This window comes from Python bivittatus, unplaced genomic scaffold (genome assembly GCF_059951505.1).
Source record: "Python bivittatus isolate LINGU-HERP-01145 unplaced genomic scaffold, Pbiv_v1 ctg000700_np1212, whole genome shotgun sequence".
In the NCBI taxonomy this organism is placed as follows: Eukaryota; Metazoa; Chordata; class Lepidosauria; order Squamata; family Pythonidae; genus Python; species Python bivittatus.
Genome location: NW_028277098.1, coordinates 48459073 through 48479841, shown reverse-complemented (window position 1 = coordinate 48479841; position 20769 = coordinate 48459073). Strand labels below are relative to the sequence as shown.

The 20769-nt window shown below is 40.2% G+C and overlaps 1 protein-coding gene across 2 annotated transcripts in view; it reads left to right on the top strand.

Moving 5' to 3' along the window:
• Window positions 1-4805: 4805 nt before the first annotated feature.
• LOC103049408 (vitamin D3 hydroxylase-associated protein-like) overlaps window positions 4806-20769 on the top strand; it is a 29015-nt gene continuing 13051 nt past the window's right edge. The window contains exons 1-10 of one of the 2 annotated variants that reach the window (XM_025167892.2): window positions 4806-5024; window positions 5375-5461; window positions 8732-8845; window positions 12434-12574; window positions 13909-14042; window positions 15021-15227; window positions 17431-17471; window positions 18176-18300; window positions 19717-19842; window positions 20426-20523. In XM_025167892.2, the coding sequence (XP_025023660.1) occupies window positions 5429-5461; window positions 8732-8845; window positions 12434-12574; window positions 13909-14042; window positions 15021-15227; window positions 17431-17471; window positions 18176-18300; window positions 19717-19842; window positions 20426-20523 (1019 nt within the window). In that variant the 5' untranslated portion in view covers window positions 4806-5024; window positions 5375-5428. Of the gene's footprint in view, window positions 5025-5081; window positions 5462-8731; window positions 8846-12433; window positions 12575-13908; window positions 14043-15020; window positions 15228-17430; window positions 17472-18175; window positions 18301-19716; window positions 19843-20425; window positions 20524-20769 lie in introns of those variants that run through there. The other variant, XM_007430158.3, reaches the window with a different exon arrangement.

Sequence of the window (20769 nt, the reverse complement as noted above, 5' to 3'; positions counted from 1 at the left end):
AAAAAGTCCAGTGGGTTCTTTGCAGAAGATTTCTCCACCACTTCTTGGAATATGGATCATCCTCTCCTAGTAATACGTTCACAGGTAGAATTGAACGCATGAGAAGCCATGTGCAACTCTTCCCTTCAAGTCATGCTACTGAGGTCACTGGAGAGGCAATCTTCACAAATAGTGCAAAAGGTCTACAGCAGTGTTTCTCAACCTTGGCAACTTTAAGATATGTGGACTTCAACTCCCAGAATTCCTCAGGAGAATTCTAGGAGTTGAAGTCCACATATCAAAGTTGCTAAGGTTGAGAAACACTGTTCTACAGCATGGAGTTTTTGCATACATGTAAATGTTTTTATGTGAGGTGTCTCACATGATGTGAGGTAGAACTCTCCAGTAACTCGTTTCCAGCTCATGTGGAGAAACGTACTGTATTCAAAGGTTCCCTGCTAAATACAATTATGCCATACCTTATCAGAACTGACTGTTCACTGTAATTACCAGCATTACTGAATGGGGCAGAGGGGAGAGACTGCTCACCACTCCTTTTATGTCAAATTTTACACACTGATATATCAGCTGAATAAGGCTGATACGATCATGTGATGTTTTGTGGTCACATGGTCCTTCCAGGAAGTTCTAAAGAAGGGGAAATGTCTATCTCTGTAGAAAACCCAGTGGTGCTCTAAGTGTGCAAGGCTTTTTGAAGATTAACCAAGGTTGGGAGAGATCCATTAGACACTTTGTACATTTAAAAAAAATAAATGTACTCCTGACCCACCCCCACTTCTAAGGAATGGTTTTAAATTGCTGGACCAGAACATTGTGAAAGCGAATAAAAGAATGAAACCAAACAAAATTGGCATTGGTGATCGGCATGGGTGGCTTCCCGTAACAGGATGTAGAGAAATGAGGCAGAGGTCTACCTTATAGTGTCAGATCTCCTTTGTCTTTTTAGCATTTGGATCCTGGCTTATACCCAGGTCAGTAAATCAGAGGCTAAATTATACCAAACTAGAATGGATAGTGCTTGTAAAATATACAACCTTGCCCAATCTGGCACCCTCCAGGTGTATTGGGACCTGGGAATTCTGGACTGCACTTCTAACATGCTTAGGAGGTGGCAAAATTGGAGAAGGGTACATCTACAGAGGGATTGCATCCACTGCTAATAACAATGATACAATTTAGGATTTTAAAAAACCCTACAGGATGGATGCTGGCAATGTTTGTCAACATTGTTTAATTGACTGAATATGGAATCTCAGGACTTATTCAGGGGAACTGTTAACATACTTTTTGTGAGTTAATGCTTGGGGCAAAATCTGAAGCTTTGTACTTCAGGGCTATGGAAAATATTTGCCATGAGGAAAACTATAGATATTTTAAAAAACGGATTTGCCCCTCTTCCATTTAGTTCATTGGAATTATTTCTGTCAAGTTTAAATAGGCATCTAAAAGAACCCTGCTAGAATCCATGGAACTTGGGCCAGAGGTCAGGAGAAGAACCAAGGGAGACTTTAGAGCTGGTGAGATGGGTTGATTTGCATTTCCTGGAGCTGGTTTGCCCCACTCCGCTTCACTGAGATGCAGAGGTGATGTACGTACTTCTCTTTCTCAGAGGACTTTGCAAGTATATGAAGCACTTCTTCCAGTGGTTCCCTTAGGTGGGAATGAGTTTCTGTACATGCACAGAGCCCACTTCCCCCAGCCAAGTGATGCAATAATGACACCGTTTCGCAGCACTTTGAAGGAACGCTTTGCAAGGAACATGAGGTGAAGCACAAAGTCAAATATGTGTACACTCATCTTTGAATGTCAAGCTTTCTTGCTGCTACAGAAGAGTAGCCTATGATGAAAAATGACCAAAATGAGTAGGTATAATAATAACTCCCTAGGGAGGGAACACTTCCTCCAGTAGTAAGACATATCAACCTCTAAACAGCAATTTCATGCAGAATAAACCAAATGCATCACAGGCATGTAAGAGGCATCTTTAAACCTTCAAAACCATTGGAGGTTTCTGCTTGACATTCTGAAAATGCTGGCTCAAATTCTGCTTTTTCATATTATTTTTACAGGGATTTTCATATTATTTTTTTATTTTTATTTTCTATATGTATGCTCATTTGGTTCAGGGTCACAGGTCACAGTCCTTTCCAAAGTTCTCAAGACATGGCTGATCAAGGAATCTGCTAACATGGGAAAAAGTTTTATCTATGCTGGAACTTCAGGACTGCAGTCTTCACTCAACCATGCAGAGATGGAAGTGAATTAAATTTCACTTGAGACTTGAGAATAGGTGAAATGGGGCATGGAATTTAACTAATGGAGAGAGAAGAATTTAGGAGTGGGAGATTGAAAGCAACAAGGGCAGAAAGGTGGAAAATAGTTTATGAAATGTGACCTCAGTTCCAAGGGTGGGGAAAGGAACGTAGGCAACTGGTGATATTCTTCCTCACTGAGGGAGTAATGGATCCACAACATGATGAAATATGGTTGACAACATGGGTGGCAATTTCAACCTTAACTTATCCATATAAAGCTATTTTGCTAAACAGATCCTTTTGTTTATTCACGGTATCAGAGTTACTGAATGTTCTCTTACCCTCCCTTTTTCTCTTGTGAACTGAAATTGAACTGAAGTTCAACTGAAATTGAAATGTTCGAATCTGAGATTAGAAGAAAAATGCATGAAGGAGGCTTTTGAATACTGACTTGGGAGCAGAAACTGCCAGTGGACAAATTTTATCTTCAGTGTAATTGCTAGCAAACACTATAGTGCAGAACCACTAGGAATAACGGGCCTTATTATAGAGATTTTTTTTTCTGCAAGGAAAATCATCATAAATCCACGAAAAACAGCAAAAATAAGTAAGTAAATAAGAGTCAGTGTCGATTCTTAGCAACCACATACTGTAGATAGATTTTCTCCATAATGATTTGTCCCTAACCTGGTCTTTTAGGTCTTCCAGTGGGGCACCCATTTTCGAAAACCACATGGATAGAAAAGTAAAAATATTGGCAGCTTATCGTCTTTAAATTTGAATGCCACAGAATTAGTATTAAAAATTAGCAAGTGCTTCTTTCATTTACTTTTGGATTCATTGGCCAGAACCCTAAAGGTAAGAATAGTCTTACTCAGAGAAAAAATACTTAAATCTTTTCAAAACATATCATGCCAAAGGCTATTTTGGCCCTTTTTGTTACACTAGCCTTTTTCTCCCACTACAGAAATACTTTTTGAAGTTCATGGTCAATTTTTCGTCCTTAGTGCTCTCACAATTTCTGCTTGTTCCTTCCAGAATTTTTCAAACCTGTTCTGTGACATTTTTTCTATTTGTTCCATTGTATCTTTGTTGGCATTTACAGGATGAACAAATGTAGGAACAGAGTATTTTTTCATTGGTGGGTAAAGCTGTAGCCTGTTAAACTGGTTTGACCAAAGGAGATCTGGTTCTATAGGCAAGAATTTTGTTCTGGTTTTCTTGTAATCAGTCAGGCAAGTCAACTATTTAAGTTTTTTAGAATGCATATATAATTAACCATTCATCTATTTAAAAATAAATAAATAAAAAGCACAGCCTTGCACAGGTTCAGAAGAAAAAAAGCACATCTAGTAAATGGAAATGTTTACAATATTACAGATCTGTGACCAAAAATAAAATAAACTATGGATCTCTTGTAGAAAAAAAAACTATGCATATTCAAGAGGATTTAAGTTTGATGTACTGCTTCTGCCTTTTGATGAGACTGCATGTTTGCTGTAATGTGGGGGGCATGCAGGAGAGGTAAAAAATGTCATATGCCCCTTTAGCGTGTCCTATGCATGACACACATAAAAAAGAAGTGGGACTTTGGTCACATGTGTGTGACTGCCATATTGAGTGGTTTTTTTAACCCTCCCTTGGACATGCTTCTGCTGTAATGGCAATGAAGTAGACTTAATGTAACAAACAGAAAGATAAAGCCATCTTTCTTCATGTCCTGTTATTTCCCCTTGAAAAGAAATAAATTTGGGATCTTTATTCCGGCCTTCCCAGTCACAGCACTTTTCTCCTTTATTTGCCTTTCTTTTAAAAAGAAAAGAAGAAAAAAAGCTAAGCTAGTATGGAACTGACAGTGCAATCCTTCATATGTCTATTCAGAAGTCCCACTGACTTCAGTTGGGATTATTTCTAGCAAGTAGTAATTCTTTTCTTTTTTAAAGAAAGATATTGCAACTGGATATATGGAGGAGGTCTTCAAAGAAATACACCTTTCCTTCTTTCAGTGACAGAACAAGAGGTAGGTAAGATCATCAAGGAAAGCTGGAGACGTGACAATTGGAGTGGGAAAGAGGGTGGCGAAAATGAAACTTAAAATGGACTTGGATGAAGTGGATCAAAATGAAAGGCCACAGATAACTGGCTGTTTCCAAGCTCTTGCAGAGACAAGCAAGATGCCAAGAAAGGCAAACTGAAGAAAGAAAATGAGCATTTGTAACAAAGCAAGAATTACAAAATATTCTAGCTGGCTGATCGTTGTGGCAACTGCATAGGTGTTCACACGGGGGAAAATCTGTGCCCCTCAAACAGACAGTATAATCTTGTTTTTTTAAACATTCGCATCTTGTACATTTCAAATTTGAAATATTGGCATGCCATCCCATAGAAAGTAAGACAGTGCGTGCAGTGCAATAGTCACTGCAGAATGAGCACTGAGAAGCAATTCTGTTAAAGAGCAATAATAGCACAGCTATGTCTTAGAAATAAGAAGGACTCCAAAGTTCATGATAGCTTTTTTATTGTTAGGTCAAAGACTCTGTTGTATAGGTCTACTGTTTGCCATCAGCAATATCTATTCATTGAAAACATGCCTAGACCAGGAGGTCACAAAAGAAAACTGAATTTCATGGCATCTGGGTGGCTTCTCTCTTTTTATTCTCTATGGGTGGATGCATGCAGTAACATTTGGTGGAAGATAGAACAGAACAGGTGGATCATCTTATATTGCTAAAGTGATGTGCTATATAGCACATCGGAATGTCGTAACGAGTAAGTCAACAATTGTCATTTGAAAGATTCTTCTACAGAGATACTTTTCTGAAAGTTCTTAATTCCTGTCTGTAAGTTTCTGTCTGTCAGTTGCTTCGACTTGGCAGCTTCTGGGTGGGATTAAGAATCACCACCCTCTTCCCTTCTCCTCTGTCTTTTCCATTAGCTTCAGGGAGCACAGTCTTAGCAGCGTTTTCTGATTCTGAACTGTGAGAAAATCTCACACTATGGCTTTAGAGAAAGTTAAGGAGCTCTTTCCAGAGGCTGAGGTTGACAGGCGCCTTGTTGCTGGGTTGCTTTGTGGCTCAGCTGCAGCTATTTTGATGTTCAAATGGGTGAACCACATACAGGTCCAAAAGAAACTTGATGAATTCAAGACCAAGCGAGAACATGGGTTTCAGCGAATGGAGAAGGCAGCAAGGCAGTTTAAACAGCAGGTACTTGGCATTTGATTTTTAAAAAATAATCAGATTTCCTTCTTTTTCCTCATTTTAGAAAATAACTGAGATGGACAGATTTCAGAGCTTTAGATGCAAAATACTTTACTGACCCATGTTCTCTGCACTGTGGTTTCTGCATTGCTGAAGAAATTGCTAATACGATGCAATTTATACTGTACAGTGGGATATGGGACCTTGCTTGCCAAGATCTATTTCATATTTTAAGTAATCATTTGATCTTTGAAAGTACTGGTTTGCTGCAAATTTTGTACAGTGCTATAATTCATTTCTTCTCCATTTTGTTTGGCTAAACTTAGTTCTGAAGGTCCCCGTTGCTCTGTGCTTCCTATTTAACTTTACTAACCTCTTAATGTTCGCACATACTTTGTGTCGGGGGGGGGGGGGAGGTATAAGGTTTCTCTTTCCTTCTCTTCTTGCATTTAAACTGGCCCTCTTAATGCAGCTGTCCCTGCCCCACTTTTTAGCTGGATGGTAACAAATCATCCACCACAAAACCAGTGGATATTTGAGCTTAATATTTGCCTGGTGACTGTTGACCCATGGAAGGATTATGTTGTCGTAGTATGCCAGAAGTCAGTATGTCTAGGTACAAAGAGCAAGCCTCTTGCCTCTCTTGTTGCACAAATGTGTGTGTGTGATCAAGTATAACATGCTGAGTTAGAACTTTCAATGCTCTTTGTGCAGCCTTCATTCTGCAATACAATATAGAATTCAAGAAGAACTAACCCTAGTTCAGAAAGAACTCATGTTCCCATCATTATGTTTCAATATAAACAAGAATTCTCTATATCGGGATATTTATCTCATGCAGAGCTATTGCTGGTTGTTGGAGAAAAGGGTCTAATTGGAAGCTTTACTTAGCCTGATAAGATTAAATGCAGTATGGAGGAAAACAGAAAGTGACGGACTAACAATAAGATACAGGACACTTTTTATGTTTCATAAAAGTGGGACTATGGGGGCTGCAACTTAATTGGTTACAGAAAACATAAGGTTTGGTGCAGTGTTGTGCCTAGATCCCAATACCATGCATTGCCAGTGAATCCCAGTTGGCGTAATAGTATGCGAGAATGACCTTGGGAGACAGGAGGAAGAGCCACAGACTAGACAATGGTCAGATAAGAGGCAGCTGAGCCCACAGAAGGAATGGGGGTGTGGCAAACATCTCAAAAGGGACTCTCCTTAGTTTCTTGGACTGTAAGGGAGAGGGGGGAAGAGATGCACTTTCAGACTTGCAAGATTCTGGCAATGTAAACTTACAATGAAGTTAGAGCTAGTACGTTTGGGTGTGCTTCATGTCTGCACTACCTCGCAAAGCTGACAACAATCTTGCAAGTCTGAAAGTACATCTCTCCCCCCTCACCTTTACAGTTCAAGAAACTAGGGAGGATCGCTTCTTCCTCCTGTGTCCCAAGGTCATTCCCACATACCATTACAGCTGGGAAAGTACTGGGTATAACAAGTTGCAAGCACACTTCCAAGTGAACAGATAATTTGCTTACCTGCCATCTTTAGGTGGGAGAATGGTAGCTTTCAACCAAGGCTGGCTTGGGTTGTGAGACCACCTCCTTACCTTGGCTTCTTCCCAGGAACCCTGTTCCAGGCTTCTTGCAGGTCCTTCCCATCTGCCTATACTCACCATGGATTCAGCCCAAAGCCCCAAGTGTCAACACTGATAACAAAACTGGGACAAAAGTACCGTCAATGCTGAATGTATTTTCATAAAACAAGAGGAATGGATGGGTAGGGGAGCCATGCACTGCACAAGAAATGAAAACAAGCAAACTGATTGGGGCTGCCTTTTAAAGAGGCTGGGAACAGGCAATCCCATGAAATATATAAATATCCCCCCCCGCCTATCTTCTCTTGACCTCATTTTTTGGCAGGAGAGAGGTCAACTGCTGGAACCAAAGATCTGATGGAGGCAAAATTAGATCTTTGCCTTGCTAAGTCAAGATGAATCATTAGTTATGAAACAAAGCTGTTTAAAAACTTCTGTTTACTAAAGTGTGTGTAAGTAATCCATTAAATTACTTAACTGAAGGTTTGGGGAAAAGAATTATAAACTGGAATATCATAATGAAGATTTTTATCCTCCCTTGTCATCTTACTCACCACTAAGAGCATGCTATCTTTCAAAAAAAGGTTAAATGCACCATACCAAACAGCTGTTTATTTCTATATAAATGATGTCATTTATATAGAAGTTGAACAATAAGGGGGAAAGAATACAGCTCTAAGGATAGGGATAGGGGTGGTTAAATTACCATTACAACAGCCTCTATCTGCATTGTAGTATTTTGATATAATAGAGTTATCAACCTGAGAAGGTGATGATCAATGGATGTCGTGGCTAATTTCCTCCATAGTGTCTCATGAAAAATTGAATTGAAGGCTGCTCTTAAATCAGTAAAAGCAAAATAAAGTGTTCCTTTGATAGGGCTAGAGTATTTTTCAGCTAAATGGTGCAGATTTGAACATCAATCCATGGTGGAATATCCCAATCTAAAACATGCTTGTTTGAGAGCTAAATTTTTAATTTTAAGCTGCCCACTGTTACTGTGGTTGGCCTCAAAACTGATTGATTGGTTAAATAAATAAATAAATAAATAAATAAATGAATAAATAAATAATTTAGCATAGTGTTTCTTAAACTTTCTGCTACTGAGGACAACAAAATGAATATTTGGGAAATGGGGGGGCCATCCAATTAAGCATTCCCTTCCTACATTTTAATTTTTAAGAGGATGAGAGTTCACATTTTTCAGCAAATGAGGTAATCATTATAGTTGGAATTTTATATGCCTTCCCATTTCCTCCATTTTGAAAGATTTTTGAAATAAATTGTGTATTAAAAAAATATCAAAATTAAGTATTTATTTACAGCTTCAGGTTTTTATGTATTCCATGTCCTAATAACAACTGGTCACTGTTGCACATTTTCTAAACTTTAATATTTACTTTGCTACTTTTATGTTCAACAAACTGGTTTTCAGCCACTGATCCATTTTTGCAAACCGGCTAACTGCCAGTGAACCCAGGAAATTGGATCTGATGCACTGAGCAGCTCTGGCCAGCTGACTGGCAGGGAATGTGGGGATTATGGGTGGGGAACAGGGGTGATGGAGCAGCTGGTGAACCTCCATGGATCACTGATAATCCACAGAAGGTAGTTTGAGAACCACTGGTCTAGCACATGTCCATTTTGCAGTAATATGCCAGCAATATGTTTGTTCCTCACTGCAGAACCCAGGAGTAAAGTCAGCTCCAATCCTATCCCTTTCTCTTGTGGAACTGACTGCAAAGTTAAAAGATGGCTCCTTGTCTCCAGAAAGTGTTCTATACACCTATGTGGAAAAGGTAAGATGGACTTCGAATTTTAAATACTGGTGTGGATATGCATTGTTTGTACAAAACCTGCTCTTTTGTCCTGCAAACATCGAAATGCTTTGGACAATACAAACCACTGACATCTCACCCCATAAATATTGCTACTGATTTAGGCATAAACTAAGAGCTTATAATCCCTTCTAACCCTGTACCTTTCCTTGATTTTGTAGTCTGAGCTGGTAGGCAATAACTGGAAGCAATCAGTCTTAAGACCTGACAAAGAGCAGTTGATTGCCGTAATGATGCTTTAATGGGCCAAGAGGGCATACATGATGAACAGAAGATTACCTATTCTTTTGTCTTACTAGGTGAAAGTGAGGGGGTTAACCAAGCCTATTCTTTTAGTCAGTCTGTGCTGGAACTTAATCTGCAAAGGAAACAGACAACTGGTTTTGCCCTTTGCAGGAAAACATAGGGCACAATCAGTTTCCCAAGAAAACTGTTGGGGAACAGGAAGTGGTCCTTGCTTTTGATTTTTGTAAACCCATGTCTGACCCTCAACCTGTGTATTTCGTAAATTCTTCTGTCACCAAAACAGCATAAATCTCCAGAGATGACTTTCCATGGAAACAGAATCCTCAAAAAGCATTGGGACCCCTGAAACGTCTCACCACTTAGCAGTCAAGAGAGCACGGACATATTGTTGTATTCATCATAGGGACATGATATGGAAGCCAGTCTACTTGATTTATTTAAACTGAGGGGAAGCTGGCAGATACCTTAAGTTAATAGGTTACAATACTAAATCATTCATTTCCCCTGCATATGCACTTGTTTGTCCACACCCACACCCAAACATTATAAGTCAAGCTCGTTCCCAGTCAGCTCCAAACCCCTCCCCAGTTGTGCAACCAGCATCAATTAAGCAAATTGCACTCAGCAGTTAAAGAGTTAAGAGGAACTATCATCCTTTTCCTAGCCCTCTGCATCTAATGCCTTGAGCCTTTGATTTATGTGATCCATGGAGTTATTTTCAGCTGTGATAGATTTATTATGACTCCTAACAGCTAAGTTACAAGGGAATTCCATTTCTGGAACAGTCTGACTTTGAGACTTCTAGGGAGAGGATCAAGGACTGAATGAATGCAATGTCTGCTTGGCAAGTGGAAGGTACAGGTTTATGTGCACCAAAAAGGCACATGGTTGTATTGGATGCTGGGAATTTTTTATTTATTGTACTTAAATTACCTAGTGTATGGAATACTGTGGGCAGTGCATAAGGACATTATAAACATAGGATGTAAAACAACACATCTGTGATAAAAATGGCATATAGCGGAGCCGAGATAAAAACAGAAGCAAGAGATAAAAAAAATTGTGCAGCACCCAAAACTAAATTTTGCAGGAGAGCCAGGTTAGTCTACGGTAGACAAAAATTAGGAGGAGTCTGGTAGCACATTTTCAGACTCACAAATTTTATGAAAGGCATAAGCTTCTGTGAATACATCTCACATCATCCAGTGCACAGAGTGGCTAAATCCTACATCAGTTTAGCAACCATGCATCTGATGATGTGAGCTTTAGTTCATGAAAGCTTATGCCTTTTAATAAATCTATCTGAAAAGGTGCTGCCAGACCCTGGACTAAAGAAAGATCACCAGCAAAATAAATTAGCTGAAAAATGTAAAAGTGCTTGATATTTACAAGCCTGGGAAAATGAAAATGTGCAGCTGGCAAGCTTCTCCAGAGAGAACACTTTAAGATCAGCCACCACTACCCAAAAGTCCCTCTCTTCTCTTTTGCACTTGATTTGGTGGATAACCTGCCTGACTAAAAGGTGTGTTATGCTGATGACATACTGAGACAGTTCAATGGTTTCCATAGCAGTCATGAAGTTGTAAATAACTCTGGATCCCATAGCATCCAGTGGTATGTACATTGGGGTTTCTCAGAACAACTATGTGGGGGGGGGAGTGTTCTTTCAAGGGGTTCAAGAAGAGTTCTGCAGACCCAAGGCAAACCTTTTAGATGGGCTACTCGAAGGTGAGATAACTCAGGCACTGAGCCTCCCCCAGGCTGTGGTAATTGAGGGCAAGTGGGTGGAAGGGAAGAGCAAGATCATATGGCTGCTGCTTCTCTGCCATTATGGCAGCAGGAGATCTGAACCCCATGAGAGGCTCAGGAAGACAGTGGCCAGTAGCACCACCAGGAAAGCTACTTAGGCCATATGATGTGACCCTTCCTCACCCCACTTCCAAGAGATCTGCAGCAGCAGCAGCAGTGGTGGCCCACTTGCAGTAGTCTGTTCCTCTGTGGGTGGTAGGCACATACAATCCACTTTGGGGTGTCAGGAAGAAAAGGTGGCATCAGCAACTTGTAGTGAGCACTGTGGATAATGTTGGGGATACAGGCAGTTTGTGTGGGTCAGTATCGTTTCTGCCCGTGCCTCTGCCCTCAGCCAGCGTGCTGCCCTAACCAAATTACATTTCCCTTGTATGGTAAGAGCTTCTGGCCTACTATTAGTCGGACTGACCCCAGATTCAACAAAGACACAATAAACTCTGGAAATTAGAACTTTTGATTTTTACCTCCCTTCAGAAGCTGGAGGAGTTTGATTGTGCAAAATAATGTTTCACAAAAGGGAATTATGGATATATCAATTTGTTTTATTGGCTAATACTTTGTAATTTGGTTACTATCTCTATCACTGTCTTATTTCCTATAGTTCATCTTGTTTCCAGATTTTCACTAATGCTACTTTTGCATTACCACTGTCGTGTCTGTTTGTCTCATTAACTTAAATCTAGCTAAGTTTAGCTAGTTCCAAGCTAAACTTCTAGCACTCAGTTTACCTTCAATCTCAGTATCTATCTTCTATTTCTATATCTCTATATAATTATATCACTATATTTCTTTATTGCTCTATCTCTAACTCCCTATTGCTCTATCTCTAGCAGCTGAGGAATTCTGGGAGTTGAAGTCCACAGATCTTAACGTTGCCAACGTTGAGAAACACTGTGCTATTGCTATATTCTGGTTGCCATGTCTGTTCTTCTTTCCAACAGAGTTGGGTCTTTCCCTCTGTCTTTTTCTTTTCTATTTTGTTGAAGCCTCTGCTTGCCCTCCAAAAGCCAGTAGGTGGGGGAATTTATCCTTTCCTTGGCCTGCTGAGTTTCTTTACTTTTTCCTTTCAGGAAGAAACATGCCAGCAAAAAGCTGGTTGGGGCAAAATCATAGCACGGGAAGGTCGATAAAGTAAATTGAGCCAGGATTCCTGGGGTGCCTTTTTGGCAGCGGTTGTGACATCAAGCCTAAATTAAAATGTACACAACCATTTTTCATTGTTTTCATGCCACCATTCTCTACAGTTCACAACCCAAATTCAGTAGCTCAATTTTTGGTGTCTGTCAAAGCAAGGGTTATGAAGTTGAGTTACATACTGTACAGCTTGCCAGCTGTGGATTGCCCATTCCTTATTTAATCTGCATGCCTTGAACCAAAGCGCAGCCAGGAAAAAAGGCACCCTTTCCATAGAATTCCTTTTTTGAACAGCTAAAAAGTTACTATCATCATGGCTCTTGGATCACCTCCTTCTGGTTTTCTTCTTTTTGCACAAAGGCTTTAGAAGTAACCCGGGAAATCAACTGTGTGACAGACTTCCTCCCAGAGTGTGAAGAGCAGCTCCGGGAAATTAAAAAGAGAGAGAAAGGTTTACTTTATGGTATCCCTGTCAGCATCAAGGAAAATGTTGCTTGCAAGGTACTTTTTGAAGTTATTCCTCAAAGTTGGGTAGGGGAGGGCAATGCCTTAAGAGGTTATGTTCTATGCCTTCAGATAACTACTGCAAAATTGGGTTGGGGAGAATTGGCAAATGTAAGCCCATCCTGCAACATCTCATCATACCTAGCTACTTTCTCCATCTCGCATTCAGCACAAAGATCGGTAGAAGTTCTTAGGCTAAATGTGTTTGCAGAAGCCCTGTGATCAGGAAGATTGTCTGTTCAGAATTCCTGATCCAGGAGCTTTGCAAAACATATGTTTGGACCACTATGCTTTAAAACTCTACTGCAGATTTTCATGCTGGATATCAGAACATTTAATGGACTGCCAGGTACACAGAGATGTAACAGGGCCAGCTTGATTTAGTTCTACTCATGTCAAGTTAAACACTGGAATAGGGCCCTGGTTGTAATGGCCCTTGGACATGATAGTACCAGAGTGAGCTTGTCAGTTTTGTTTGCAGTCCATCCACCAGGGTCTGGTCTCCGTTCCTCAGATTTCAGATCAGATTCCATCATAACAGCTTCCTTTATTACATTATATAATCCTTATACATAGAGGCCCTCAGCCAGCTCTGGTATTGTCTCTTGATGGGGAGACAATACCATTAAGGGAGCATCTCCTTGGTGGATTCTCCTGGCTCTATTTCCCTTCCCACCAAGTGTCACCTGCTGGCAGAAAAATAACACACAACTGGCAGAACCTGCTACCTTTCCTAGTTTAAATTGATTTTCTGTGTAGCACAGGACTAGCACTCTTTCAAAAGAGCACTAAACCTGTGACTAAAAGGTGGACCTTTTAATGCTTTTTCACAATAGCCCTCATGGGAATTCTATACTCCTGACCAAGTTAGCTTCCCAATGGTCAGCAAAACATGCCAGATAATATCCATAGCAAAAACTGTACTGGGAGAAGGCAGAAAAAAATGGGAAAGCTAAGGATGACTTCAAGCTGCTTTGGAGGTAAATAGAAGGCAGTATCATGAGAATATGGCAGAATTCCCCTGCCTCCCCAGTTATCAGGGTATGTTCATGCTGTGCTTAGGGTCAAGTGAGGAAGAGTCCTAGAGCTACCATGTCTGGGCTCCACAAATCCAGAAGACAGCTAGATCACAGCAACAAGAAATATAAAAGTCTAACTTACTGTTTCCATCTAGAGGTCACACAAATGTTTGCAGTCCAGATATGGTAGACTTTTATCAAACTGAAATTTGATAGCATTTCCTGTTGGTTTGGAATGCCCTATTCTTCACATTTTCTTGCTCAGCTTTTTCATTCTAAACCTCCTCATTTGCTTTATTTCTCTTTTTTAAGGGATATCCCAATACCCTTGGCTTGGTGAAATTTCTGGACTGTCCTGAGCGGGATGACTCTGTAATAGTCAAAGTTCTTAAGAAACAAGGGGCAATTCCGTTTGTAAAGACCAACACATCACAAGCCATATTAAAGTAAGCGTGTGCTTACTTTTTTTTTTTTTTTTGGTGTAGTTCTTAGAAGCAACAACTGAATCTAATCTGTTAAAATAGGCTCACCATTTTGGTGGTTCTTTTATCCCTTTAATAGTATCCTATACTAAAATTCAAAAAGTGGCAATTTTCTGAACTCTTTTTTTTTTTTTTCTTGGCAAAAAGCTAAAGGGCTAGATTTTAGCTGTATTCCATTGGTCATCATTAAAAGAGTTTTGGTCTTCCTCAAGAGGGAGAAAACCATGTTTTAAATCATTTTTCTCCAATCTGTATTAGTAGCAGTTCTCATAATTTCCACCCAATATGAAAGGACCTGAAGTGGAGGCTGCCTTGCATGAGTGATGTGACAGCAAGATCAGCCTCCAAAACCCATTCAGACTAGACTGCTTCTTTAAACTAGCATTTGCAGTGTCTAGCCCAACCTGTATGACTGTTTTCATCTATCCACTATAGCTGCAAAGGTTTTGTTAATCAGTGAAACTGGTCACTTAATCATCAGAAAGCCCAGGGTTTCACTCCAAATATGTATGGCTCAGCTGTTAGAAAAGCCTTCCTCAACTTGATGCTTCAAACTGTTTTGGATGATAAATTCTCACCTAGCATAGGCAGTAGAAATTTGCATTTGAATATTTTATTTATTTTTATACATAGATCTTTTTTAAAAAAGAAAAAGAAGAAGTCTGACTCCCAGCATCTTTATGCTATAAAAGATGCTAGAATAATGGAACAGAAGAACAAAGGGAAAGAAAAATCATGCCAAACAAAACCAAATCTTTTAGCTGTTTAGTACCATCCCACCCTAAGGCTGGCACAATGACTATGCTTTCAGTGCCTTCCAGAATAGTGGGAGCCATAGGGATCTCTTGTCTTAGTCTGCCCCTCCATAAACAAAATCAATTCCTTGCTGCAGGCTTTAGAAACTATAAGATGTGCTCACTGGTCCTTTTCCCTCCTACGCAGTATTGACTGTGGCAATACAGTCTTTGGACAGACCTTGAACCCCTTCAATCACAAGAAAAGTTCTGGAGGCTCCAGTGGAGGAGAAGCAGCTCTTGTTGGAGGGGGAGGGTCCATTCTTGGCATTGGGACAGACGTGGCTGCCAGTATTCGGGTGCCATGTGGCTTTTGTGGGATCTGTGGATTCAAACCAACTGGCTATAGGCTGAGGTAAGTTTCACAAATAGCTGATTGTATATCATGTATTGTCAACCAAGTCAAGGGGAACTGTATGCCAATAATTAGCATGCGTTCAAAATATCATGTTTTCGACCGTGGCTTTCATTTCAGAAACCAATGGAAAACTAGCAATCTGGATTATAAATATAACCCTCACTAGTTAGGAAGGTCAGGCCTTTGTTGGGAATTAAGAGTTACTAAAAGAAAGGTTGGGGTACATTTTTAAGCCAGGGGTCATTTTTCTTTGCGTGAAGTGGTCATGAGTCTAACAATGAGTAGGCTAAAGCAAAAAGAAAATAGGAATAAGGTAGAACACAGCCTTCTGTCTCCTCTCTTTCTCTTTCATTATTCCTTCATTTTCTCTTTTACTCTTTCACTTCCCATCATCTCATCCACACAAGCACACATCCTGCTCATTCGTATTCCAGCCATGACCTCTCTGCCTCACTCAAAGAACAGCATAGAACGAATCTCCAGAAATGTTCTTTTTATGTTCTGAGCAATTGAAAAACTACAGGGGGAAAGTGTTGCATCAATTAGGGTATAGCTGAATATTACAAACTCAAATGTGTATTCCAAACCAGAAAATGTTAGTGATTTGTTTACATGGAGCAATAAGTCACCAGGAGAATTGATTCAACCTCAAGAGATATTCACCACTGCTAGTTGAACAGTCAGGCCAGGAAGTTTATAGAAATCAGTTAGAGTTGAGATTAAGGTGCAGATATTAAACAATACTGCAGTTCTAGACCCTCCCCTTTCCCAAAATAGATATACCAAAGAACCAGATTTATATTTATGTGTGAAAAGCAAAAATAACCATAGAAAACAAGAGTGTACAAGAGTGCATTCTTCACTTGGCATATTTCACCATTCATTCTTGTCAGCTCTTGATATTTAACCCTGTTCTCCCACTCCCAAAATCTGGATCTTGTTTTATTCAAACTGTGGACAGCAGCTTTCAGAATCTTCAGGAATGGTCACATGGGCTGCAAATTCTAAAAGTCCACATATCTGGAGTGGCCCAGATTGGGGATAGCTGAAGTATGGGGCTTCTCCGTTTTAAAAGAAATGCAGTGTAAGATATTTTCTTACCAGGAAGAAAGAGTACATTTCTTTGGCTGCTTTGCATAGTAGGCATTTAATCCACAAGAAAAGAAGAAACTATATCCTATATAATGGTGTCACCACCTCTTTTACTTCTTCACTCTCCATTTCTCAGTGCTTTCGTCAGGGATTATCAAGAGGGCTTTCTTCGACTTCCGTTGGTTTGCCTTTTTTGCCAACTTTTTATTACTTAACATGATGGTAGGGATAGGAGAAACAGACCAGGGTATATCTGCTCTGTTAGGGATACTGATGGCTGCCAGGAACACTCTTTAAGAAAAGGACTCTAATCAATGACCCTAATTTTATCTTGCACAGCATTAATTAACTTAAATGCATCTTTTCCTACAAGAAGGGATTCAAAAACCAGAATTTGGATGTAAACTCTTCTGAGCCCTGACACAAAATAAAGTCCAAATCTTATACCACAAATGGTCCTCATCCTTCCTTTGTCCATAAGCAAAATGCTTGGAAGGTAATTCTGTCCCCTAAATGAGATACTACTTTTATCTAAATACAAATCTTCTGAGTATTTGGAGATATATCAGTCTTCCTGGGAGTTTGGAAAAAGGCTTGGGAGGGGATTGAGGAGAAGACAATTGTATTAATTTCCTAACTTCTGCATAAAAAAAAAAAAAGGACTGTGCCTCTGAAAGTATTAAAAGTAGAGAAGGTTTAGAGCCTATTTTCACTTAAGGCTCAAATCTCTTTCGTTAGTGTTGCTAGTTCTAGTCTAAATTCTAAGTTTTAAATTCTAAGAAGGGAAGTCAAGTTGCTTAAATTCACAGTATATTCAAGCAGCATAGTTAAACAATCCAGATCTGCTTTAGTAAGATACTAAATAATAAGATACTAGATAGGGTACTATGGGACAGCTTTACACAGACAAAGTATAATGTTGTAGGGACAATGAAAGGTGCCCATAATTTGTTTATTGTTTCAGGGAAAAGAATAATCGTGAACCCATTCTCAATGTCTCTCCAATAGCTGCAGATATCATTAGCATCCTTTAACAACATCACCTGCATTTCATGGCTGGATCTCTTTTTCATTTGTTAATTTGCTTTTCTCATTTGCTGTTGTGCAGTGTCAAAGGTGCTACCAGTCCTGTAGCTGGAATGAACTCAGGTGAGCAAGTCTATGGCTGATGAAGTATTTGTTATTCAACTCATGGGGGGAAAAGCCAAAAAGCTCTCTGATGAATTTGGAAGTCCTCTGCTAATCAATCAGCTTTCCAAAATTGCGTTCAGTCTCTCTCTCTCCCTCTCCTCAAAAATCTTGTCCCTTTATGAAGAGCCTAGCTGTCAAAATCTTCTTTGCTGCTTCTAATTTGTTTTATGGTGAGCAGATACATTTTAAAAGCATCTAGCAGAGGAGCGGAGAAGATGTCAGGCGGCATTACCGTAATCTTCAACCAACGGCCTTTGAGATGTTTGAGACTGCAACCCCGTCACTCCTCAGTCGCTCTGGAATTTCTTTTTTTCTTAGTTTCCCTACTGGATTGGGAGTTCGTTGCACAATGAGATCTCAGGTTCATAAATACATTTATGTTTATAAATACATTTCAGAAGGACACAATAATTTACAATTGTAAAGCCTAGTTGGATGGGATGACACCACAAGGAAACTAAAGGAGTAAAAATAAATAGTGTCTTTTCCTTGTCAAAAACTGCCATATGAATCAAGCCACCTAAGTAAACTCTTGCGCAAATTCAAAATCCTCTAATTATTAGAAAGCAAATGTCTCAGGGGAGCTGTTTAGCTTTTATTTATTGCAAAACCATGTTCAGTCTTCCTTTACCAAGGCCAGAGATCTTTCTCTTTTGTTCCAGTCATCTCTGTGACAGGTCCAATGGCAAGAGATGTGGATAGCCTGGTTTTGTGCATGAAAGCCCTACTGTGTGATGAGATGTTTTGTCTGGATCCAGCTGTGCCCCCACTTCCCTTTAATGACAAGGTAATCAAATTGGATTCAGGGATGAATTAGGCTGTGTGTGGGGGACTCAGATTATAGTTCTTCATCGGTTTCAACCAGAATTTTTCAAGGAACTCCTCTCCCGTATGTATCTGCCTAGACACTTCAATCGTTTTTGGAGGTCCTCCTCTAAGTGTTCCTACCAGGAGATAGGCTTTTCAGTTGTGAAGGTCCACTTATAGAATCATGGAGGCATAACAGGTGCTCATACTAACAACTTCTTCTCCTGTTCATTTTTATTTAGCTTTGATATTAAGTACCTGTAGAAGTAGCAGGTGGCAGCATGTGGATGAAGTTCTGTGGGTTTGGAAGCTAAGGATTCACCCTTACATCCCCCTAACCACAGCACAAATATTCCCTGGTAACTGTTATATGAAATGGTCTCATTATGTCTTTGTCTCTCTCCCAGTCCACAGCTAAGACAGATTAGGATTGTCTCTAGTTTTCCAAGTTTGAAATAGTGTTTTCCCTTTTCTCCCCACAACTTTTGCCATGAATGCTATCTAGCATGCTTCATCAATGTTGTGGTCAGGGGATGGGATCTGACTAACCCCTATTGGCCACTTCAGGCTACTGCAGGGAGACCTGTTCCCCTCCCCTCCATGGCTCAGGCTGCAGGAGACACCAGATACCTGGCTTCTATGTAGCCTCTGCCTACATACAGTTAGTCCTCACTTAGTGGCCATTCATTCAGCAACTGTTTGAAGTTATGACTGGTCTTCAAAGTTGTGGATGTCACAGTGTTCCCATAGTCACGTGATCGTGATTCAAGCACTTGGCAACCAGCTTGCAATTACGATGGTTGCAGCGTCCCACAGACACGTGATCGCCGTTTGCAAGCTTCGCTGCTGGCCTCCCACAAGCAAAGTCAGTGGGGAAGCCAGCAGGAGGTTGCAAGTCGCTTCCGCAAGTCACTCCCGCTCCTGCGCTTTTTCTCCCAAGGAGCCCTGGGTTGGCCTGGGGATCTCATACGCCGTAGTGCCCACCCACCCACCTGTAGCTCTCACCCACTGACCTGCTTGCCTGGGATGCAGTTTCATCAGCGTAAGCAAGCGTTTCTGGATTCCCACCTCTTCCCACGTCACAGTCACATGAAGTCCTCGCTTAACAATGGCAACGGGGATTGCCAGGATTGCTGTCACTAAGTTATGCGGTTACATGATGTCATGCTTTATGACCGCATTGCTTATCAATGGAAATTCCAGTCCCAATTGCTATTGTACCCCGAGGACTACCTGTAATGCCTGATTGGCACTTTCCGAATGCTTGTTAGATCTTATGCAAGCTCCTTATATTCCTGGATGTAGCACTTCTGAAACAGTGTTAGACCTTAAAAAACATGCCTAGCCCTCTTCTTGACCTAGCGATTGAACTAAATCAAGATTTGTCTCTTTACAGATTTACTCTAATACTAGCCCGCTTAGGATTGGATTCTATGATGGAGATGGTTATTTCCAGCCATCTCCCAGCATGAAACGAGCTGTGGTGGAAACCAGAAAACTGCTACAGGAGGCAGGGCATACAGTAAGCTTTATGCCAGGGTTAAGGACTTTTTTGGGCGAGGGGCAGTGGCAACAAGGGCCAGCCTTAGCATTTGAATGACATACTGCGAAGGCAAGTACATATTTGATTTTATATCATTTGCACTTAGATTCATTTAGAAGCAAACATGAGTAATATGAATATTCCCCATATATTTAATCATTTTCCTTTTAAGTTATATTAAAAATTACAATTTGATAGCACCTTTTGGAGGCTAACTATATTCGGGCTGCAAGAATCCAAGGGACTATTAAATGCCAGTGAAGAGATACAGAATATTCTAACTTTTTGCTACCACCTACTCATCCAAATTTTTGCAGCCCAGATCTGGGAGTCTTAGGACGTGGCCCTTGGGCTGTGCATCTTTGTGTATTCCTATCTGTAATTAACTTCATTCATTCATTACTTGAACACACGGCTTCTAGCAGATTTGGGGAAAGAAGGAATTGTAGGCCATAAACAGTTTCAGTTTGCTCAACTTTTAAAGGCAAAGTAACTCTTTATATATGTGTATTGTATACCACTAAATATGGATTTTGGTTTTTTTTTTCCCTCTCTCCCTCAGCTGATACCATTCAATCCACCTCGTATTGATTTTTTGGTGGATGAACTCTTTACCAAAGGCCTCTATGCTGATGGAAGTTCCACATTAGTGGAAAAATTGTGAGTAATTCAATACTAACATTTCATAGAAAGAGTCAGACTATTTTTATTATTGTTTTTTTCCCCCTATAAATCAAGTGCCAGCAGCATAGAGTAAATAAAGCTTATGATTTCCAGGGCCATGCATATTTGGTAGCCTGGACACTGGAAAGAAAGTGCCTGAGCTTTTTCTCTCCTTTTCCTATTTACCTTTTCATAGAATTGTGTGACAGGTGGCAGCAAAGGTCACTCCCCACAACTTCTCCT